Raw genomic sequence first — 26,148 nt, 5'->3', positions numbered from 1 at the left:
CGTCTAATCACACATTCTCCACTAAGCCATCTTACTTTTGTATAATGCAGCACATCACAGTGTTCAGATTAGATGGACTGAAAAAAAATTTCGAAACTGACTGCAAGCTACATATTATTCCATATGCATATTATATGTATATTTTGAATTTTTGTTGGATATTTATCCCAAAGTCAATCACCTACTTTAGATTCTAAACAACTGTTAAATCTAGCAATTTTGTCATAAAATACTTTATTCTTAAATGCATTTTACTAAAATTTCTTCCACTGCATGGAAATCTCACAGGTATATTTTAAAACACAATAAAGTTTAAGAAAAATTACTTTGCTATAAAACCATCAAGACTTCAAATACAACAAAAAGAATGCATAGGAAAATGGCCCCATTGTCTTTTTAATACTAAATAATAGTATGCCATGGTTGCTACAATCTGGATCATTCTGAATAGCTGGCAACTTGATTGTACATTATTCCCGATCCCCATTCAGATAGTGCAACTGTAAAATATAAATCAATTTTCTACACTATAATGGGAGCACATTACAGCACTTTGTAGCTATAAAATTGCCTAAATTATTACAACTTTCTCTAACAGAATATTTACACATGCATGTATATTTAATATGCAACACTTATTTAGTCAAATATTAAAATGTGCTCTAGTAAGCAGTAACCATGTTTAATATTTTGCGCTGTTCTAAATGGTAACAGCTTGGTTAACATTTTCTTTTAAGTTATATACTTTTAAAATCTAGATACCAAAATCTTCCCCTAAAAGCAACATTACCTGATGATTAACTGAATTACACAAAGATAAATTTCCTTTTCATTTTTAATGAAAACTTATTAATAATAGAAGGCTCTGAACTTACACACTATTTTGTCAACGGGATCGTAATCATCAAATTCCACAAATGCGAAACCTCTTTTCTTTCCTGTAGCTTTATCCACTACAACATTAACATTTGTTATATTGCCATATTCTCCAAAATAGTTTTTTAAATCTTCTTCTTCAATATCGTCCTTTAAAGCACCCACAAATAACTTCTTTACAGTTACTTGTGCTTCTGGTTTTCCAGAATCCTACCAAATAATAAAAAAAAAAAGGACTATGTTACTTTAAGAACATTTTAGACATCCTGCAATTGAACTGTTACATAACTGCAAAATTACATAAAATGGACCTTAAATAAAACAGATTTAAACCAACTTCTTTTTAGAAAACAAAAATTTGAAAAATATTCAATTAAGTCATAATTTTTAAATGACCTTTATTTTATGCTGCTCTAAAAAGCAACATTGTCATGATGGTAATTCTTAGAAATGGGATTTATTTGATGTTTTGTTCATTGCCACATTCGCATGGTAGACAGTCTGAAATCAAATTATTACACATAAAAATGTAATTTACTTATTATTTGCCCAACCCTGAAAAGAATTCATTGGCCAGTACACTTTGTCACTAAAACACACAACAAGAGAAAAGAACTAGAAACGTCTCATTGACCCATGTTTCCTCATCGTCCTAAAAATAGGATATCATACATAAATGGCCTTTGTATAAAATCTTTGAAATAATTTAACTATATATTTATCTGGTACTATTCGGTTTTGAGGGCCATAAAAAATCGCCAAACTATTGTTGATGCCAGAGCTGCCAAAAATAATTGCGTTAACTCTAATGCAAGAAAGGAAGTATAATAGTAAATAACTAAGATGTATTAACTCAGATGAAAGGTTAATTTCATATCATACTTTATTATTATAATTTATATAAAAAGGCTAAACATAACTGAATAGCAGCATAAGAGTAAATAACTATTTCAGATCATTATTATAATTTCTATAAAAATTGCTAAACATAACTGAATGGATGCTTGCATCGCTATTTCGCTACTGAGTTATTGCTAAAGCATAATTTTGTCTTGTTGGTTGTTCAAACATAATTTTCTATAATGAATGATGCTTTTTCTTTGAAAACATTCTCGGTAAAGTGCAGAATCTCCCGCTTATTCGTTAGCCGCTTCTTACAAGGGTAAAATCAATTGGATTTTTGTCAATTTTAATTTACTTTTTAAGTGAAAATAGGTTGATGTGTACATAGATAAAGTCAAGGGTGTGCACAGTGCCATTTTTGTGAAATTCTGATTTTTTTTTTTAAAAGCGGAAATAGGTCGATGTGCACATGGATACCGAGTATGTGCAATTCTTAAAAACGTGTCAAGCAGTGGGTGATTCTGCACTTTACCCAAAAATTCTACTGCACACTTTTCATTATGGCCAATTTCCAAAGTGTTAAATCTATTAAATATCAAAAAAGGAATTAAAATTTAAACTAGTATTTCAATGGCGTTTTAAGAAATATAGAACTATATAAAGCTACGCAATCTGAAATCAGCGCACACGCTAGATTTGACGCTTTTGTGCATACATTTTCACTGCATTTTTTTTTACGGTCCTCAAAATGAAATAGTACCATTTATCTTTATAACAAGTTAGAATTAATTTAGGACGTTTTTATTGATTTTTTAAAATGGGGACTTTCTGCAGGTTTATTTTGCTTATGTTTTCAAAACGTACAATTATTAAAATTTTGATCTCCAGAAAAACTTACATATACCAGTAAGAAACATTATCAAAAAAATTTTATCTAAAAGATAAATTTCCCTTGCACTTTTAACTGTCCCAAAAATAGGACAACAGTAAAATTCCCTACTACCAAATCCCCATCAATTGGTAATGGAGATAACTCTTTCTTTCTCCGTTAAGTTCCAAACATTGCTATTTTACAACTAACCCAGGTTCATTCTACTTTAGTCTAGCTGGCAGGTGCGCATCACTTGACACATAGATGTGCGAAATGTTTGGGGAAGGGGTTGAGTAAATGTTTCAAACATTGATTCATGCAGTTAGTTTGCATTCTGAAATTCGACGAAGTAGACTACAATTCTCTCATTTTTGCATGCTTGAATTTCGAAGAATAAATATCAAAAGACACCAACTAATAAAATCATGAATGAGCCATTATCTTTAAACAGTTGTCCAGAATTTGCTATCAATAATTACACACCCTGAGTTTTATATGGAAAATTTCTTTACTTCCAATGAATTATTATGCATTCTTGCAAATAAAAACTTTGCTGCAGATAGTGTTGAAGAACAAAGAATGTCCAAATGCTCACACTCTAATACAATGTCAAAAACACAAAGCGGCTCTTCAGATAGCAGTTTTGATTAAGAAAACAAAGTTGCAGCAGTTCAATGAAATGACAGTCATGCTGTTTTAGCATGTCCAATTTCGAAGAAACAAAAAGTGCATCAACCGTGGCTCTTCTTTCAAAGAGTAAAAGGTTACAGAAAACAGATAAAGATACCAAAGTGCATTGCATTCTACAATAAATATAAAAACGGAGTTGACCTATTTGATAATCGTGCAGCAGCTTATGTTACTTCAGTTTACGGAAAGAAGGGGTATTGGCCTTTATTTGCCAATGTGTTTAGCACTTGTTGCTTCATGGAAACTCAATGTTATTTAGTGATGATAGTCTGAGACTACTTGACTTTCAAAGATACATAACAGTTCCCAATTTTGAAATTTATATTCCAAGAAAACCATCTTGGAAACTGATGTTCAACAGGTTAATGAAGATTTTCTTAAGTTTCAAAATGAACATGTTATTCTCAAAAACCCATAAAAAACAGACAAAGAAGATGCCAGCTAAAAACTTAAGCAGCAAAAGGTACAACTATCTGTAAAAAATGCAATGTTGGACTATACTTTAAATTCTGTCTCCCATTCCACCTAAGTAAGAATGATTAGCAGTGGATTATACCACTGTTTTATTTTTAGGACCGGCTGTATTGATCAAACTGATAAAAATTTGTTAAGTTTTTTTTTAAATTTTATATATACATAGATTTAGAGAAACACATATTTAAGAATTTATAAAAAATATTAATTTTTTTCAGTGCTTGGCATGATATGAAAGTTAAAGAAGTTCTTGCATTTTTATTTTTTGTTAATTGTTGTTTTACGTAATTCTTAGTGTGCTACTATTCTTGAAAATGGCTATTGTCTTTTGCATCTTAAGCTGGCAAAAAAATGAGTCGCCAATAACTGGCAAGGCTATTTACGACAGTGGGCAGATCATGAGAGAGTACAGATACATATCACTGCATAATTCTATTTCAAAATGCAATTACATTTGGGGAGGACTAATTTTGTTAAAGTCAAATTTAAGGTAGCTTAAACTAAATCATACCAAGTATTGAAAACATTAATACTTTATAAATTCTTAAATATGTTTCGCTAAGTCTATGTATACATATAAAATCAAAAACTTACTAAATTTTTATTAGTTTGATCAATACAGCCTGTCCTAAAAATCCAACACTGGTATAATCCACTGCTAATAATTTTTTTACAGATAGTCGTTGCTTTTGTTGTGTAAGTTTTTAGCTGGCTCTATTTTATGGGTTTTTCACAACTTGTTTACATTTTGAAGCTTTAAAAAATCTCCATTAAAATGTTGAACATCTAGTTTTCTTCAAAATGGCTTTCTTGGAATAGAAAGTCCTAAATAAGCAACTATTATGTTGTCTTCAAAAATCAAGTAGGCTCAGACTATCATCACTAAGTGATTGAGCTTCCATAAAGTAACAAATGCTGTTTCAAACACATTGACAAATAAAGGCTAATACCCTTTTTCTTTCTTTGAATTAAATAACATAAACTGCTTATGATTATCAAATTGGTCAATTGCGTTTTTACATTTATTGCAAGATGAAATGCACATTGGTATCTTTACCCGTTTCTTGCCCTCTTTTAACTCTTTCCTATGGTTGATATAATTTTTGCGTCTTCGAAATTTGACATTACTGAAACAGCACAACTGTCATTTCATCAAACTGCTGCATTTTTTTAAAAAATCAAAACTGCTATCTGAAGGGCCACGCTCTATTTTTGACATTGTTTTAGAGCAGGGAAGGCCATTAGGTCGATCGCGATCGACTGGTGAACCACTAAGCTATTTCGGAGTGATCGTCTTTACTAAAACCTAAAACACACATACTAAAAGAAACATGTTTATGGAAAACTGACGCCAGCTAGACTGAAGAATCGGCTTTTAGCAATTGATGTGACTGCGTTTACTTGAGAAAAAGATTCGATGAATATGTACATGACACATGTACCTTCATTGGAAGTGCATGATGATGCTTTAGTACATAAGTCGGTTACAGATTCATAGGTTCATGTATGTTCACTGCTCTGAATATGTACACACTTCATGTTCTAGCAGTCGCTTAAGTTAAGCATTCAACTTGACAATTCTGTCTTGCGTTTTTGTAGTAAAAATAGCGATTTATCATATTTTAAAAGAGGGGTACACAGGTTAGGAAAAGAAAAACATACAATTTTAATACATAATGGGAAGAACAGTTTTTTCTTTACAATGGTAAATACAAAATGTGTGTGCTATATGTGTCATGCAAGTGTTGCACTTCCAAGAAAAAAAGGGGGAAATGTCAAAGGCATTTCAAAATCATGCATGGAAGTTTTGATACAGATTTTTCGTTAAAAAGTGAATTGCGTAAACAGAAGTTAAAAGAATTTAAATCACAAAAATAATATTTTATTAAACCCAATATTATAATCTAGGCTGCAACAGCAGTATCTTTTCATGCGAGTTATGTGTTAGTAAAACGAAAGAAACATTTCGCAGATGGGGAAATGATAATAAAAAAAAAAAAAAAAAAAAAAAAAAAAAAAAAAAGCAGCATTTCTGAAAGGCAGCTGTGCATTATTTCATCCATTCGAAAACAAAAATGAAATTATCTCAATTAAAGACTTACAACTATTGTGTAGAACTGTCACGTGCTGTACAGAAATGAATTTTGATCTGGCTGATATGCTGACTGAAGATGTTAACTGTGTTTGCTTTTCCTTGCAGTTTGACGAATCTACGGACATGGTTGATACTTCTCACCTTTGCATTTTTATAAGAATAATTTTTAAGCATATGAGTGTAAAAGAAGAGTCTTTCAATATTATCTCTAAAGAAAGAAAAAGAAATACGAAGTGAGATGTTTACTGCGCCTTCAAAAAATACAAAGAAGGTTAATCTTTACAATATGGTAACTGGTAGTTTGGCGACATTTTGGAGGCGATAAAGGTTACTACCTGGATTTTTGGTAATAATGTGAGCAGTACTCAGTTCCGATTACGCATTATTTTGTGTGAGGGAAATGAGAGATCATGGGATATGTCATGTGATATTAATGGACGAATTACGGTTCTTTAATCGGAAAAGGGGGGAAATCGGGAAAAAATCTGGAAATTTTGTATTTGGCTTTATTCTGTGTTGTGTGAAACAGTGTTCGTGAATTTTTGGACCCCATGGCCCTAACTAAAGTGAATTCGAAATGGGTATTTAAGTGGTATTGAAAAGGGTAATAATAAATGTTTTTTTAAGGTTGTACAAGATAGAAATAAAGATGCTTTATTAAGTTATTTATTTTACCTGGTACCTTGCTGTGAACTATAAGTATGATTTTAAAGATCCTGAAACAGGCGCACATACGCTTGCTTTTTATTTAGCGGAAGAAATAAGAAAAGTTTATCGGACACGTAATCAAGATTCTGAAGAAGATTAGGTAAGTTAGTATTTTTAATTATTTGAGGATATTATTTTTATGCATTGTTCTAAATGTAAGGTGGAAGTAAAGAAATTTGGTATTATTGGGAAAATTGTTATTAGCAATGATTTAGTTTAAAGTAATTAGGATTGTAAGGTAATTTTTATTAATTTAATGTATGTGCTCATTTATATTTTAAGTAGTGTTTTTGAATTTAATTATATTTTAATTAAATGATAGTTATTTTGTAAATTTTATGTTTGTAGGAATTTGGAATACGTTTTAGTTGAAGTAAACGTGCATGGAAATAATTTAAATATCTGACACTAAGTATTTGTAATGGTTGCGGTATGAATTCGTTGGTGACGTTTATAATATAATAGATGATTTAGAGGTAAGTTTTTGGATATTTTATTTATTTTATATGTGGAAATGCTCATATTTGGAAAGGGTAAATACTTTTTCGCGATCAGGTAATTTCATATGTTCTTTTTACCGGGTTTAAAGATTGAGAAAATTGTCATGTATTTTCGTGAAATTTTTCTAATTTATGAGAAAAAAGCAGTGTACATGGATATAGTGAAGAGCCATTTTTGTGCAATTCTGGGATGTTTTTTTAAGTAAAAATAAGTCGGCGTGTACATGGTTTATGTGTATGTGTTATTTTGAAAAATGCGTAAGGAGTATGGTATTGTGCATTTTTTCCCAATTTTGCAGTGAATATTTGTCATGATTAAGCAGTTTTGTTAGATAAAATTTCTAGCATAAGTGTAATTCGGCTAGTAGATTGTTGGAAGAAGTGTTCAGTAGATAAAAAGAAAAGAAACATGTCTTTACTTCGTGAAGACAAAATGGCTGCAGGGAAAAAAAAATAGAGGGTTGCTGTAGGAGAGTTAGTCGCCAAATTTTCGCCAAAAAAACGCCAAGTTACCATAATGAAAAGATCAACCGAAAAGAAGTCCAATTTATAAAGTATCGATGACAACTAATGGGGGCCCCCCATTAATAATTGGCACTGTCAAGGGATTTTCTGGCTATGTGTATCACAGACGATGACTTCCCACATTTCCTTTCTTATCACTGCATTATTCACCAACAGGCACTTTGTTGTAAAATTCTAAATATACGTCATGTTATGGGAATCTGCATGAAAATTGTGAAATCAATTCGAGGAAGAGAATCAGAAGAATGCTTCAGGTCGAACTATAATAAAACAAATCTGATTACGAGAATTGTCATGTCATACAGATGTTTGTTGTCCGAGTCGAAGTATATTTTTACAAAGATTCAAGGACCTACTACAAGAAGTAAAAGATTTTTTTGGAATCAAATGATAAAGTATATGTTGAACTTACTGACGACGTTTGGTTGATGGATTTAGCTCTTGTTGTTAATATAAAAAGTCATCTTAATGTACTGAACTTAGAATTGCACGGTAAAAATCAAACAATACTAGAATTGATTGAATTTGTTAACACTTTCAAAAACAAGTTAAGGCTAATATCTATCTTTGCAGCTGATGAAGAACGAAGTAAATTTTTTTAAAAAAATCTCTCTGACAGTTTGGTTTATTTGGTTATGGCAAAGGACACTAGGCTATCTGCCTACGGCGAGGGATGCCTTCATGGGCAACTAAGGAAACTGGCACTTATACACGTTACACATGGGGAAAACCACAAAAACACGCATGCAGCCAGCCTATTCGCACGATTTGTACCTCAAACCACACCACCCCTGATCAGTGACTTTACCGCTGAGGGACTTATATTTCTGAGTTGTTTAAAAATGGTAGTACATTAAACAAATATCATTATGAAATAATAAAACTTCACTCCGAATTTGTGTGATGTTTTCAAGATTCGAACTAATAATTTGACAAAGTTGATGTGGAAGAAATGACTGAAAATATAAATATCTCTTGAAGAAAAGTTTTTCTCTTTAAAAATAATATAATTTTAAAAGCATGTACTTCAGAACTTAATAACTTTTGGATTCCAATGGGGAAAGTAAAGTATACTAATATTAAAAAAAAAAAAAAGTTGCATTTCATTTAACATCTTTCTTTGGCTCTAGATACCTGAGTGAATCTGCATTTTCAACAATGAATGTAAGACAAGGTATCATTCCTGTCTCACAGACCACTTAGAATGCAGTTAAGATTAGCAGTTAGTAATTATATACTGAGATTGGTAGACATCATGCAGACCGTCTTCTACTAACTTTAGCATGAGAACTCGCTTTAGATGAAAATGATTTTTTAAATATATTTTAAATTGTTTGATAAGAAATGCATCATTTGAAATTATTATATTTGTGCCTATTATTACTTTATCTTGCATTTTGCTTTAAATGTGGTTTTAAAAGAGTAAGTACTTTTAGGTAGGTTAGTATACATTCTGAATTTATTAAGTTATAATAAATATCATAGACCTTTTTTTCAGCTCATTATACCTACGCCACTGAGTGGACGCAGACCTTGAAAAGATTAGAAGTAGCTCGCTCCCTGCAAAAGTATGCCCACCCCTATTTTAGAGGATATAATTGGGCATTTAGACACCGTGTTCTCTAACAGTACCTGTAGTGAAGAAGTTTTTATTTGCAAGAACGAATAATAATTCAATGGAAGTAAAGAAATTATCCATTTAAATCTTATGTATCTCAGTTTGTAACTGATAGCAAATTCTAGACAACTGTATGAGATAATGGCTCATTCACCATTTTCTTAGTTGGTTTCTTCTTTTGTATCTTTGGATTTTTATACTCTAAAAAATAAAAATCAGAGAAATTTAGTCTACATCCATTAATTTCAGAATACTAACCGACTTCATGAGTGAATATTTGAAATATTTACTCAAACCCCTCCTCCACATTTCACACACCTGTCAGTCAGGTGATGTGCAGCACCTGCCAGCTAGATTAAATTGCCAGGGTTAGTTGTAAGAATAGCAATGCTTGGAATGAACAGAGAAAGAAAGAATTATCTCAATTGCCAAACTGATGGGGATCTGATAGTATTGGATTTTACGGTCCTCCTGTTTTAAGAGCAGTTAAAAATGCAATGAAAATTCATCTTTTATATAAAAAATTTTTATACTGGTATAAAAAGTATGGAATATTACCTCAGTAAATTTATATGCATGTTTTTCTTGAAGACCAAAATTTTAATAAACTTGTACGTTGATAATACAAGCAAAAAAAAATCTCCATTTTAAAAAGTAATAAAAATATCTAAATTAATTCTAACTTGTGATAAAGACAACTATAGAGTTAAATGACTCTTCAATAAATCATTTTTAATTTGAATTAAATTATTTCAAAGATTTTATATAAGGACTATTTAAACACTTTCCCCATACTTATGTAATTTTTATCCTCTTTTGCTTTGCAAGAATTTTCTTGTTTATATTTAATTTTTATACGTTATGCTTAACTTTTCATACATACTTTTTATTTCTTCTTACTATGAAGAATTATTTTTAAGCTTTCATTTATAGATACTCCTTTCAAAGGAAGAACTTTTTATCTGTACTTAGAAGTTCTATTTGATTTAATAAAATATACAAGGAACTGAAGTGCATTTAAAAAAGGATCAGTCTGATAAATGTCATAACATTATATATTTTATTATTATGCAAAACAGTGTATTCCCTTTTATTTTCATTATTGACTTATCTTTCACATATCTATGAACTTTTCTAATACTTTATACATCTCTCAGAAATAATTATTTTGCCCATGGAAAAAAACACATTCCGCCAATCTAAAATAATTTGCTTCTTATAGAAATTAGAACTTTTTTGGGCATTATTAATATTAAAGTAAATACACAAGGTAAAAAAATTAAAAACACTTATCTAAATGAATAAGCTTAATATCAAATAGCCCTGAGGGGGGGGGGAACTTTCAATCCAGATACAACAGAATTCTATACATCACTTCCTAATACTCATGAAGCTTACAAATTTATATACATAAAATTTTATAGCAAAAAAATATAAAAGCCTACTTTTTAAACATAGAAAGTTAGACAAAATATGCTGTAACAAATTATTACATATAGAATGTTTGGCTTCTATTTAATAATTAGATGGTGGGAAACAATCCAACGGTTAAAAATTTAAATTTTACACATTATAACCATGTTAGCATATTTAAAAATATTAGTTCTGCTTACTTCTCTTGGAACAGCTCGTTTGGGTTCCACTTCACGACCATCAACTTTATGAGGTCTAGCTGCTTGTGCATCATCAACCATATAAGCATTCTTGTATGTAATGAAACCAAATCCTCTGGATCTTCTAGTATTAGGATCCCTCATAACTACACAGTCAACAATTTCTCCCCATTGTTCAAAGTGGCCTTTCAATGTTTCTTCAGTGGTTTTGTAATTCAGACCACCAATAAAAAGTTTCCGAAACTGTTCGGGCTCACTGTTGCGCTGAAAAATTATGAATTACTTGTGTTTGATTTATAACTTTTAGAAAATGCAATTTCAGTAAAAACAGAAAGGCAGTGTTAACTTATGTTTTCAGAGTTCATACACATTTCTACAAAAGGAAATTAAGTACTTTTAAGGACTATTAATGGAAAAAATTAAGGATCCATCAATAAATGGGAACAGAATAAATTCAATTAGTGATAACTTTAAATTTCATTTGAATAGTTCTGAAAATGCTATCTATATAATAAAGATTTTAGCTATGCCTGAACTTCACTTTTGTGATACCATCCTAAGAATAAAACAGATCCATAAATAGGGTAGAATAGATCCAAAATAGATAGAATGCAGCATTATTAAACATAATTTAATAAATAATTATAAAAGAAATTTGAGAATAAAATCAACTCTATGAAATTTATCAGGTAGCATTAAATATTTTACCCTTATAATAGTTGGTCATATCTGAAAGAAGATTAGTGACATTTTATTTACGTTTTACTAACAGTTAGCTGTACACTGATTTTTCTTTTACGTCTCATTTTGTCACATTGAGAATAAACTTTATAAAATTTATTATGCAGCATTAATCATTTTACATTTTAAATAGTTGAACATATCGAAGAGACAAAGCATCATGACCACCTAATCAATGATGTGTTGCACGGGATATGGCCTGCAAAACAGTTGCAAGGCCTTGCCATGAATGTGACAAGTTCTTGGTAAATTACTGGAGACAGGTTGTACTGTATATCTAAGCGCTGTCAAGCAAAGTTGAGACTTTCCAACATGGAGGTGCTTAAGCTCAGAGCTGCAGCTCCATGGCATCCCAAATGTGTTGTATCGGGTTAAGGTTCGGCGAGATTAGGTGGCCAGGACATTAAACGGAACTGATCCTTTATGCTTTGGGAGACGTTCTCACAGGCAGCTTTGGGACCTTTAGTTGTGGTAGAACAGACCATGAAAGCTGTGTAACTATCTGGACATAACTGTGAATCATTGCACACTTAACAGTGCCTGTCTTCCTAACTTAAAATGGAATCTTCCAGCAGGGCAATGTCCCATGTCACAAGGCTCGAATACCACCAGCTTGTATATGAGCTGCTGTACAGTGAGTGAGCAACTGTTCACCTTTATTAAAACAAAACTTAAAACATACAGGCACGTTCTTATGCTAACAAAATCAACAAGAACTTGGGGTGATGTAGGTAAACAGGAACAATCAAATTCGGTACTACTCTTACTATATATGGCCTTACTTGGCAACAAATTTCTCGCCACTCCATGGTGCCATATTACTATCTAAATTTGTGTCTCCATTTCGAACTTTAAGCCTAAAATGTCTCCAAAAACGCGGTTTTCGCACACACAATTTAAACTAAAAATCCGAAACAAAAACAAAAAATTTAGATAGCAAAAACTTAAAAGCTAACCAAAAATATTTGGCAAGAATCCAAACACAGCAATATATTTTAACTTAAAAAAAAAAAAATCTAAGAGTTGCACAATCTAGGCAGCGAAAGAATCTACAAACTGCACACACCTCACTTTAGTAAATTAACATAACAATAAATTTCAAAGAATACCATGTACACAGCATCCTGTTTAAACTTGAAAAATCTACAAATTGCACAATCTACGCATAGCACACTACAAACAATTCAAAAACAACAACAACAGAAATTCATAGTAAAAAACAATGAACATAACATTCTACATAATAAAATGCACTTACCATAATACATTCTATAATAAAATTTCGCCAGTCACACAACGTGAACAAAAGTACCATGGTTTTCCTATATCACATGTCCTTCTGAGATTCAAAATTTCGAAAGTAACAATAAAAACTTAAATAAAGTAACGATAAAACTATAAATTCCTCTAAAGTTAATTTACTACACGAAAACCACAATCCAAATCGTAATCTCTGCTGACAGCCACATACTTTACCAGCAACCATTTGACTGCAAATCCCCACAACTATCACAAGCCCTTCTTCATCCGAGTTTTCACAAAAACTCCGCATTTCAGACTTCGTTTTAAAAGTCCCACAGAAATTCCAAATATGGACTTCGAACCTCAAACACACCCGTGAACAAAAGACTTGTTAACAACTCCAACATTGTACCTTTTAATACTAAATTTACTTTCCACACAATCTAAAAAACGTGACTAAAATCTTGCCACCACGTCTATCATTGCAACATAGGCCATTTCAAAACACGCACGAGACGAACCAAAAGGGTTGACATACAAACAACATCGTCCCCAAAACCATCATGGCAAAAACTAGCACAGAACATATATTGCCACATTTGCTGATCTTAGGGCGTATATATTAGTAGAGCCTCAAATTCAAACTAAAAAAATGTAGACTAGTGGTAAAAGACTACATCATTTACTTTCAATCTAAGCTGACTCAGTAATTCTATCGTTGTAATAAATTCAAATGTCCACAACAATAGCGCAAAGATGAATAATCGCAAGTTATCAGAAATAATGCAGCATGCAAAACAGAGGCCAGAAACTCATTCTCTTACAATTCAAAAACCATAGTTTAAATATTGATATACATAGTAAACAGACGGAGAAATTACAGTAAAGGCTGGAATTATAAACTGGGTAATTTACATAATACAGTTTAAGAATAATTTTCGTTCTCCTTATTGTATTCAGTTTCTTTCTTCAAAACTTTTCCTATTTATTTTAGATTTTTGAAGCCTTTTCGCTTAATAGTCACAGATTATTACAGTTAAACAAAATTTTTACCAATTCAAATATTCCTCAAACCCGCTCGATTTTCCAGAATAACAATCTTGCTATAAGTGGTTTTAATCCCCACTCCCTGGCAATAAAATTCAGACACTTTTTGTGATTAGTTACCAAAATAATTAACCTTGTTATCTTTATTGGGGGGGGGACTCGTTTCTATACTGCCACTTCGGCACTGACGTAAAAAGTTCTTTGCCAGTTACCGAATTCAACTAGTAAATATATGAGAACAGAATATGTATTAAACTGCATATTAAGTTTTCTAAGAAAAGAAATTAATCTGTACATAACAAGCACTTTTATTATAAATTTTATGTTAACTGCAAAAGAACTTCAAAATGAAATTTTCTCAGCAACTTATTCTAACAGTAATTAAACGATAGCTTTAAGAACAGCATTTCTATATTTTTTTTGTTTGTTTCGATATTTTTTCACTTTAAGGTAAAAATACATTAATAATTACAAATTATCTTACATATAGAAGTCAATTAACATTACGATAAAACTAGCAATACTAAATATGTTCACACATTAAGAGAACAAAGCCGCGTATGACAAGCCGCCATTTTGCAACGCAAAACAACATAAGTATAGATTTTAAATAATTACACACCAAAAAGCATACTTACATCAGCTCCCATTTCAATGGATTTATTTTTCTCGACTTATCGATTTCAAATACGGAACACAGAATACACAGAACGGAAAGAATTACCAATCTTAAATAACTTTTTAAGATCTACAAATGCAAATCCAACTATCTCTACCCAGCCGGTCTTAATGTTGCCAATATACTCGAAGAAACTCAAATCTCAGACGAAATAAGTTTATCGTTTCGATCTTCAGAGACCTCTAACGGCGAAATCAGAAAAACGAAGCACAGCCCTGAAAACTACACCAACCGACGACAAAGATCGTATTATATTTTCGAGAGTCAAAAAATTTTTACTCGGCTTCTGATAAGCAATCTAGGTAAAAACGCAAGAAGAATCAAGGAGGTTAGAATAGAAGGAGGGAAGGTTTAACTCAAACCGGGAATCTGGGAGGCCATGTTACGACTTCTCTCTGTGACTTGTGCGAGGAAATCTGTCGTTGCAATTTTTTTTTTTTTTTAACTTTTTTAACTTTTGTCATCTTGTGTTGCATATGAATGCACAAATCGATTTTCAAAGATTCCTAGGATTACTTTTCAAGCGTTAAGCATTTATATATATATATATATATATATATATATATCGCAATGTTATGTTATTTTCTTTCCAGATGTGAAAAAAAGGACTTAATAATATGTTAAATACATTTTAATGTTTTTGTTTATAGCTGGTATCTTCGTTACTTAACATACAATGATATATGCTAGGATTTAAACTGTATAATTTGAATGTTTTAGGTTATTCGTTTCTTAATTTTCATGAAAAGATAAACAAGAATGTATTGATAATTTGAAGAACAAAATAATATCCTTAGAAAATTGTAATAAAATATTGAAAAATAGAGAAAAGAAAAATTTTAGAATGTTTGCTCAGCGACAAAGAAGGTGGACGACATCTAGAAAGAAATTTGTATCGGAAATTCAGAAATTAAAATACCAAACAGCGAAATTTAGGAAAAAACAGAACAGATCGGAGAATTTGGAAAAACGTCTAAAGCATATTTTTACAAAGACGCAGATTAACGCATTGCTAGAAAAGAAGGAAAAAATCAGGTGGACTAGTGAAGATATTTCACGCTGCATTGTCATAAGAGCTCTGTCATCTAAAAGCTACGATTTTTGGAAAGAAAAAATGGAAATTCCTTTACCTAGCACTTGCACATTAAAGAGATGGTGCGCTAAATTTTCATGTAGTCCAGGAATTCAGAGTGATATTTTTGCTGTAATAAAGGAGAGATGCGAATATTTGAATTCTATAGAAAAAAATATGCGTTCTCAATTTCGACGAAATGCATATAGATTCTAAACTCTGCTATGACTCTAAACTGGACCAAATTCTCGGTCCTTTTCAAAAAGTGCAGTTTTTTTTTTTTTAATCATAGGTCTCATTTCGCAGTGGAAACAACCAATATTTTTTGATTTTAACATTCCAATGAAGAAAGAACTTCTTTTTTCACTCATAAGACATATTCAATCATCTGGAGTAGAAGTGAAAGCAATAATGTCTGATTTAGGAGGATCTACTACTTTGTGGAAAGAGTTACAGATTTCGATTAATAGTTCTCAGTTTCCAAATCCAGTATTCCAAACGAAAAAAAATATGGGTTTTTGCAGATTTAGCGCACTGCCTCAAATTACTGAGAAACCACTTTTTAGATAAAGGATTTGTTTTAGAAGATGGACCTTTTAGAAGAAGGATTTGTTTAAGAAGACTGTTTTAAATGTTGATATTATTAAAGAGGTTTTAAATAAAGATTCAGGAGAAATTAAATTGTGTCACAAACTAAAACCAAGTTATTTAATGGTCAAGGGAAACGAGAGACAAAAAGTCGCTCCAGCGAAAACATTATTTTCAAGAACTACAGCAAAAGGTATACTCCACCTCACAGGAAATAAACTTAGTTAATCGACAATTTTTTCGATATTATGAATAGTACCAAAACATACCCTCCTTCAGATAAAATACTTAAAGCAGCATTTGGATTAAATGAACATCATGAAAAACAAATTCAAGTTTTGGAATTAATGAAGAAAGTCATTGGTGGATTAAGAGTTAAGGGAAAAGCCAACTTACTGCCTTTCCAAAAAGGAATAATAATTTCAATAAATTCTCTTTTTGGCTTACACCAGGATTTGAAATCATCGTATGATGCTAAATATATTTTAACCTCTAGATTAACTCAGGATGCACTTGAAAGTCTCTTTAGTCAGATTCGAGGGCTTGGTAGGTTTAATGACCATCCATCACCTAGTGAAGTTATACGCCGCTTAAAGCAATTAATACTCGCTAATAAGCTGCCAAATTTATCTTCAAAAGTATGCATGACTAAAGAAAGCAGAAATATCGATTCATATTTAACATCCGAAATACTTGAAAAGGCTTTGAAAACTGAGGAGGAAGATGCTTTTCCATTAAATACTATTGATGATTTGGATTTGGATTTCATAGAGGAACCTTCTCCTATGGCTTGGGAATTAGAGTTGAATTCCGACAGATAATTTTCGACAGCCGAAAAAGAAGCATTAACATATGTTGCAGGTTATATTGCTTATCGTGTGCGAGACAAAGACCCATCATTAGGAACAATATCTAAAAATAGTGCTGATGAACCAATATTTAATTCAGAATGGATTAAATTATTGTCCTTAGGAGTTTTGACTACACCTTCTCATGTATGGATGAATACAGTTTATGAGTTCGAAAACATATTTTGTGCAGTTCATGGTACAACTTACTATAAAGGGAAGCATGTAATAGGCTCTTTAATTAATAAACTGGAGAAACATTATCCTGAAGTTAACAGAGAAGCAATTCGTTTATTTTGCAGAGTGAGAACTTTTATTAGAATACGTTTCTTAAATATGCATATGTTTTTTCTCAAAGAAAAGCAACCCAAAAGGCAAAAAAATGGATTGCTTCGAATGTGGCAGCCAATAAATAATGTTTCAACAACTTGTAGTTGCATTGCGACTGTACAAGTAAGCATATATAATATGTTTTGATTTGAAATATTTCTAGATGGCATTTTAGAAGTTGATAGCGTAAAGCACATTTCAAATGAGAACTAATTCTGTTAAGTTATTGTTACAGTTATTTTTATTGTATCCTCTGTTATTATTGATTCGATTTTGTGCTAGCTTAGCATTCTAGATAAAATATATATAAAGTATAATATTAAAGTAATTGGCATAAGAAGACCTGCCCCCTTAACCCCCACTTTTGAAAAATTAAATAATTATTTTAGGTACTGTGAGTAAAGTTGTTTTGTCTAAATTAAGATAACAATCTTACATTTATTTATTTAAATGAAATATTGATATAAGCCTAAGTTACAAAATTATTTTAAAAATATATATATATATGTTATTACATTGAATTGGGAGAAAAATATGCCAATGTAAAATTTACAATTAGGCTGAAACTCAAACTTAGATTAGCAGAAATTTTGCCATATATAACCATACATGTTTAAAACTATGCCAATTTAAGGTTGTTTTTTGATTAATTTTAAATAGCTGTTATTATAGTTATCTTAGAAGCAGTAGTACAGTTCTCTTTATTAACATGCAGATAAAGATATGATTAGAAACAAACAGGCATTTAAAGAAAAAAAAATCCCTGCAAATAAAAAAAAAGGAACTTTATGCTAAGAGTAGCGCATTTTATCTATTATTTTAAAATTGAGTAAGTACTATTAAATTTTGTAATGTTCAGTGTAAAATGCATACTGCAGTAACATTGTCTCTTCCAAATTATAGCTATCTTTCACACACAGCTCATTTTAAACGCTGGCTCTTCAAATTTAAAACGCTAATTTCTATGTTGTCAATTGCATCTCCGCGCTCAGTGGCATCATTGCTACGTCATCACTCCTCACTTCCTGTTTTAGGGGGAAACGCTCTATGAGCTAGCCCTTCTCTTTAGTCCTGATTCGCACCAACATTAGCCACGCATGCGCATTGAGTTGTAAGGTTCGTCATTTGAACCCAATCGAAAAGAACAGATTATACCTACGCGAACTGCGTAATTGTTGTAGTGAATCTTTTTTTTTTTTTTAAAGACGGGTTACTACTTTGGCGCAGTTTATCATTTTTTAAGCGTTAGCAACTTTTAAAAGTTTAGAAAGGAAAATGGGTTCCTTTTCTTAAAAGAAGGAACCCATTTCCTTTCATTAAAGTATATATATAAAAAAGCAGATTTTTATGTTAGCAATGTTTATCGTTTTCTTGTTTAAATGACTTGTTTAAATGAATAGTTTAAATAATTGATTTTGGGGAGGGGGACAAAATGTTGTTTAAATTTTTAGAATATATTTAGTTTCAAAAATGTGTTTTGCGCAATCAAGACTTTAATTCATTCCTCTTTGAAAATTTTCGTCCGAGAAAAATTAATAAAAATTAGACAGAGGGTTTCTGTGTAGAAAATTTAGACATGAAATAACTTAAAAGCAATTAAATCAACTATTAAACGAAAAATTAATCATATAATACTGGTTATTAACAATTCTGTATGCCTGTTTATTTTTTTATGGAAGTACTTTGCATTTTCAGGACACAAAAAGTACTTCAAGCAACTTTGAAATATTAATACAAACACATTAATAAATTGAATTAAAATAAATAATGGGATGTAATTTAAAAGACAGAAATAATTTAATGTAAGAGATTTAGATTTAAAAATTTGTACACACAAATGACTTATCACATTTTATAAGGTTTTATTTCATAAATAACTTTGATTTTGAAATATGGCATTTGAACCTATAAACATGTGTGGATACTGAAAAAGTGATTAATATATAAGTATATTATAATTGTTGAAACTCTCACCGACAACCACGTGATTTGCGCATGCGCGCAGCAAAAACTAAATCAGAACTTTTTAGTTGAACTTTGAGAACTCGTGATGGACGTTTGAGTGAAACATGTAGTAATTCTCTTCTGTGTTATACATATATATTTTAGTTTAGTGCTGTGCATGTAATTGAATATCTTATTATCTTAGAAGCCTCTCTCTTTCTGTGAGTAGTGTATCATGTAATTAAGAAAAACACTCCCGGATATGCCTTTGGATTAGAAAAGAAGATCGTCTAAAAGGTAAGCTTTTTACCTTTTATTTTCTATGATTAAACAATAATTTTCAGTAAGTTTTCTTATTGAATAATAAATTTTGACAGTCCTGTGCTATAAGACTAGGGTCTAAGTTTGCATAAAAAATCCTCTGTTAAATAAAAGAATTTAAGTAATTTCTGTATCCTTTTTGTCAATACATTAAAGATTTTTTAATTAATTACACGTCCTCGCTTGCAATTAGAACCATCAATAAATCCCTATTTTACCTAATCATTTCCTGAACATTATCATGTATATAGATTGACCTCGTCTTCTGTATTCTTCGTAACTGATTTCTTTTCTTCGTAACTGATTACTTGCAAATTATTCTCTTGCTGGGGAACTATTAACAACCCTTTCTATTGCTGAGTTAGGGTTTCTATTTCTGAGAATAACCTTCGCTCTCGCTACCACCTGCCTTACGGAAATCGGCGTAAAATGCTGGTACTTGGGCTGATTGTGCGCATTCGCGAACCTAGGTGGTGTGAATAGCCTCTTAGCTCTTCACACTGTCGGTGCGATTAGCCACTGCGAAGAAAGAATAACTCTAGCGAAGTCAGATATGAAGCAAAGTGATCCCTATAGAAAAATTCATAAGGATAGGGAGGATATTACTATATGTACTGCAATCAACTTGTTTTCGGGAGCAAAATAAATAAATAAAAATAATGTAATAAATTGTATATTCTGTGAAAAATCTCGTCAAAGCAAAGATTGCTACAAAGCACAAAATTTAAGTCATGATGAAAAATTGAAAGTTATAAAAGAGTTGCTTTACGTGTTTGGAAACAAACCAACCATCGAGCAAAAAATTGTAAAAGCAAAGTTCTATGTATGTTTTGTGGTAGGAAGTATTATATTGTTTGTTGTCCAGAATTTAAGCAGAAATCAAAAGTTCTTGTAGAATGCAATCAAGAAAATTGTGAAATTAGCACTCTTTCTTCAACATGTACTTCAGGAAGAGTTTTGCTTCAAACTTTAGTTGTTGCCATTCAACATGAAGGAAAGAAACTTCATTTTCGAGCTTTGATCGATACCAGATCTGAATATTTCTATGTTTTAAAATCAACAGTAGAATCCAGACGAAAGCTCATAAAAATTAACACACGTTGTGTTTGAAGGAAGGATATCAAATATGAATCATAAATTGTTATAAAATAACTGTTAAGAATCTGCACACTGGTTATAGCTGCAAGATTCCTGTGTTAGATCAGCCTATAATGTGTGGATCTATACCTAGTATACAGAAAGGAAATTGGATATCAGAATTAGCTGGAAAGGGAATTCATATCACAGATGTTGATTGTGTCAACCCACAGATTGATCTTTTGATAGACTCAGACTGCAGGAAATATTTATACAGGAAAAATACATAAATTAAGTATAGGCATTTTTGCCATGGAAATACTGTTCGGATGGGTTTTGATGGGTAAATCGCCAACAACTGGAGGTGAAAATTATATTGCTGCTGTTGTTATCTCCCTCTTAATTCACAATCAAGATATCAGAAACATTTGCGAATTAGAAGCCATTGGCATTACAAATCCCTTTGAATTGAAATCTAGAAGTCAAATTGATGAGGTCGTAAACGATGATTTCATAGCAAATTTAAAAGAAGATGAAGATGCTGACTATTTAAAATGTTTTAAAGGTTAAGAAAAAGTAGTACCAAAAGAAGTTAACGAAAAAATGTCCTTTTTGAAGAAGTTTAGGAATGATCGAAACCTGGATGAGAATAAGAAATTTTTAAAAGATTTTGTTTTAGATAAGAAGCGTAAAGGAATATATACAAATGATGAGATTCCGACTTATGTAGAAACAGATATTGCAGTGCTAAGTGATGATGAAAAAGATAGGAAAAAGCAAGAATTGTTTGAATACAAGTATATTTTCGGATTTGAAGAGACGGATTCAAATTTCATTAAACGATATCCAAGAATGATTAAAGATTCTGTGAGATGTGTTGATAATAAAAGAAAGAAGAAGCGTGAAGAATACGTTGAAAGAAAAAAAAGGAAGAAAGAGCAAAAAAGAGAAGATCTAAAACGTTTTAAACATTTAAAGAGGAAAGAACTTGAAGAAAAATTTTTAAAGTTGAAAGAAGTGCCTGGTCAAGATGATTTGAATCTTGTAGAGTTCCTCACTTTGTAATTACTAACTAAGTTACTATTGGAAGTGAAGAATCTTAAGAACTGATAAGCTAATAATCGTTTGAGTTAGTGTGACAGGAAACAAGAAGATAGAAGGGTAAACTAACCTTTTATTATTCCAACTAAAGTTTAACAAAACTCCGTCTTGGAATATACAATAAAGCCGACACTTCGGCTTGAACTTAAGATACTACGAATTAAGTAAACTAATCTAAACTAAAGAGGTATAGCCGAAGCTATCAAAATTCTAACAGAGTTGGCCCCTTAACGTTAATAGACTGCGAAGCTACCAAGGGCCTAAAGTACGACCGAGCGTGATAATAGCTTATGAGAAGCCTAAAAAGGCGAACGCGTGCAGCCCGAATACCTGGTATCTCTCTCTCTAAGACCAAAGAACTTCGCGGTTAAATACCGCTCTTCCTCATTATGTATTCAGACGTGATTCTAAAACTACGTTCTAGACGTAAGTGAAAGTTGAAGTTAAAAATCGATAGGAAAGGAACTTTAACTCAATTTAACTGTTAATAAAATTAACATATTTCTTACAACCTTAACGAAGATAATACTGAAAGTGATTTTGAATCTGAAAAACATGACCAGAAAACGAAAGAGCTTTTTAATGATAATTATTATGCTATTCAAGAAGAAGAATGTCCAAAATTTCCATAATGATGAGGAATTCGAGAATGAAGATTGGGACCACTGGATTGGACCAAGTAAAAGTGATGAGTGTGGTGAAGAACAGCTTGAAGAAAGTGCTTCTGAAACATCCGGTGTTGAGATTACAAATTCCAAAATTTATTCTAAATCACAGGTTAAGAAAGAAATTATTGAGTCAATTCGAGAATGAAGATTGGGACCACTGGATTGGACCAAGTAAAAGTGATGAGTGTGGTGAAGAACAGCTTGAAGAAAGTGCTTCTGAAACATCCGGTGTTGAGATTACAAATTCCAAAATTTATTCTAAATCACAGGTTAAGAAAGAAATTATTGAGTCAACTCACACTCATGACAGTCAACTCATGACTACTTGAATGAGTGCTATAGATTAGATTATGAAATGTTCGAGCTATAAAAGTGTTTTCTATATTGAAAGACTTTATAACTTAAAAATATACTTTTAAGCGAACATTAAAATATACTTTTAAGTGAACTTGAAAATAAACTTTTAAGCGAACTTTAAAATATACTTTTAAGACTTCAAAATGAACTTTTAGGTTGAATTTTAGTTGAATTAAATAGTTGTTTTGATAAAAATCTTATCATCAAAAGGGGGGAGTATGTAAAGTATAGCATTGTTCATCTACATTCAACAAGTGTAATATTAATTTCTTTTTAGTTTTGCTTTGAATGGCAACAGCTGTAAAACATTATTTTGGTAGAATAAACTTGTTTGGTTATGTTTAAATTCTTACAGAGATTATTTAGGTAAAAATGAGTTGATGAATGGACAAAATGGTGTACATTTACTGTTGTATCTAACAAAATCAATTGTTACTATTTTTATGAATTGTAAAGGTGTTAAACAAAGTAATGCTTTTCTTTATGTATTAATTATTATTCATTTTTAACTTTTGTGAACTCTTATGAATATAATTTGTGCATTTGATCAAGATAAACTGACCTGTTGTTAAAAATTGTTTGCATAAAGTTACAAATTTCCGGGCAGTATGTCGATAAAAGTAAGTAAAATATTCACACATATTTTAATATGTGGAAAGACGTATCCAAAAATTTATATAGGTATATTTCTGTAATTCAGCTTAATTCTAGGCAATTCCTTTGAGATTCATAAATATGAAACACGCATGAACTGAAATCATTAGATTCATATAAATCTGTTTTATTTCATTAATATTTATTTATTTATTTATTTTTTGTTGTTATAAGGTTGTTGGTTTCGAAAAGGATCTATTTAAAACTTTCATTTAAAAAATACAACGTCTGACTATTCTATTAGATAATTAGCTGCTTTAAATATGTGAGTTTCTGTTTTAGTTTATTATTATATAAAGCTGAAGTATTTAAGCATACTAAAATAAAATAACTTTCTTTCCTATCTCTTAAACTTTGTATATGAAATGATTCTTTAATAAATTATGATAATATTGTGAATAAATCAGAAATATCACTTTTTTAAGCAAAAATTGGAAAGTACATGTAACAGGTTGCTAATAAAACCTAAACAAATTCTTGAAATATGCAGAAACAACATTTTTAAATGCTTTAATGTTATACATATGCATTTAGATTTCGAACTATTTCTTAATAATTTTCTGCACATAATAAATTATGGATATCATCTTTATTACTTTAAAACAAAAATTTAACGATAGCGAAGCACTTCATTATAAATTTAACATATTTTTGCTGGAAAATACGAAGTCACCCTATATGCGGTTAGGTCGTAAATTTAGAACGCCTTTTACGGGGTTGTTGAAAACATGGAGGTAAGAAAGGGAGGAGGGGCCATTCCGTGCTAGAAGTGAAGCACTGCTTTGAAGCTTGGGTCACCAGAGGGGGTGTTCTTTGTTTACATTCAGAAGCTCGCTTGACAAGATTCTGATAGTATTTCGACACACGACAGTTCCATAGAAATCGAAAAAGGGACACTCTCGCATGAAAGAAACATTCATAGTGTGATGGATAATAGCAATTTGTATAGTTTACTGACATTTACGCAAAAATCACATCTTGGTTATTTTTCGATAACTAACAACAGCGATTTTGATTATGAATTTGTTTTATAAAATTCTAAGCAGTTGCACTACAAAAATATAGATTTTAAGAAAATTGCTAAAAGAGATCTGCCAAAATTTATTTTCTAGAAGATTTGAAAATTTTGAAACTTGATGGCTAAATGTAAATATAAAATTATGTATGTTAAAATATTTGTAATTAGGCACATAGGTCAGATTAAGTTTTTATTAAATAGAGTAACGCATGCAAGGGCTATCTGCCTAAAGAGAGAGATGCCATCGTGGAGGAATTTTGAAGAAAAACTGACCTTTGAGTGGGTATTAAAAATAATACTTATAATTTTCATTCAAATTATATTCATATATATTTTTATGTAAAGCTTTCGGGTGTATGCTAAATTAGTGTAAATTACTTTACACGAAAAATATAGTGAATGCACAGAAATTAAAGATTTGCACATGCCGCAAATGATAAATAGGAAATATGTATGGGTATTTATGCATATGCTTGCAAAAAGCATGTATCTGCCTTTGACAAAATATTTAAATATTCATTAAATTATTTATAAATGTATTTGAAATGAAGAATTTATTCACTTATAAACAACTGTGAAAGTACTGTGAAGAAATCTAATGATTAAATGTATCTAATTTATAATGATTATAAATGTTATCTAAATATATAATAACCTTAATATTGAATTGTAAACATAAATTGAAATCCTGTTGACAAATACGTTATAAAACTATTTAAGCAAGAATTGTTCGTATTGGAAAGCAATCTGTTAAAAGGTATTTTAAAGCAAATGCTATGAGATGCGCACTTAAGAACGTAATAAAGAGTTTTGGAATATGTATTGTTGAAATGAAGGGTAAAAAAAAAAAAAAAAAAAAAAAAAAAAAAAAATCTGATAAGTATAATTAAAAGAATTATTCCCTCTACATTTTATAATAACTCAGTAGTTACAAGTTTTAAATAATACTTAAAAAAAAATTACTATTTAATACCTATTTAATTATTAGGAATTAGCGAAATACTTTTTAAAATGAACCGAATAGAGCATTAATTATAAATTGACTTACATTTTTCGATTTAAAAGAAGCCAAAAAATCATGTCATATTTAAGAAAGTATTTTAGGAAGAAGCTCTATAAATAGAAAAGAAATAATGCATAATTTTAATATTAATAATACAATAAACTTTGATCTTAATTTTTGTACCTTAACCGAATAAAATCGAATTACCTTAATTTTTTTTTTCTAATGTAATTAACGAAAACTTGTGAAAATGTTTCATTCAAATTAAACCATTCTGAGAAAACTGTCCTGTGAAAAGTATAGCATTTAATTCCGTTCAGAATGAAATGTTGTTTAAAAATATGTTGTTTTCACATACTTAGGACTCTGAAGTGTTGTAGAAAAAGAAAATATATACATTTATATGTATATTTGCGACGTAATTACAAAATATTTACACCCGAACGCGTCAAATCCCATAGAACTCAATGGTAAATGACCCAATGTTTTGGTCACCACGTAGGGATCGCCGGTGCTTCAGAGCAGGGTACGGAGAAACTTGTTTAGGGCGACTCCATCTTACTTCCTACCTCCATGAAAACAAAGGGGGGGGGGGAATCTAGCGTCGCTTCGAGGTCCAAGTCGACCATGCAGAGCTTCCTACCC

General features: G+C 30.9%; 1 protein-coding gene across 3 annotated transcripts in view; it reads right to left on the bottom strand.

Moving 5' to 3' along the window:
* LOC118199004 (heterogeneous nuclear ribonucleoprotein 87F-like) overlaps window positions 1-14,642 on the bottom strand; it is a 42,975-nt gene extending 28,333 nt beyond the window's left edge. For all 3 annotated transcript variants that reach the window (XR_004759881.2, XR_015041129.1, XM_035370781.2), the window contains exons 1-3: window positions 14,482-14,642; window positions 10,814-11,077; window positions 876-1,086 (exon numbers count right to left, since the gene is read on the bottom strand). Coding sequence is in view for 1 of the 3 variants with exons in the window: in XM_035370781.2 (XP_035226672.1) it covers window positions 876-1,086; window positions 10,814-11,077; window positions 14,482-14,493 (487 nt within the window). In the remaining 2 variants the exon portion in view is untranslated. The remainder of the gene's footprint in view (window positions 1-875; window positions 1,087-10,813; window positions 11,078-14,481) is intronic.
* Window positions 14,643-26,148: the final 11,506 nt, after the last annotated feature.

This window comes from Stegodyphus dumicola, chromosome 5, assembly GCF_044657685.1.
Source record: "Stegodyphus dumicola isolate Sdum_Otavi_A_Nest chromosome 5, ASM4465768v1".
Taxonomy (NCBI): domain Eukaryota; kingdom Metazoa; phylum Arthropoda; class Arachnida; order Araneae; family Eresidae; genus Stegodyphus; species Stegodyphus dumicola.
This window is presented reverse-complemented; position numbering and strand designations above follow the sequence as displayed.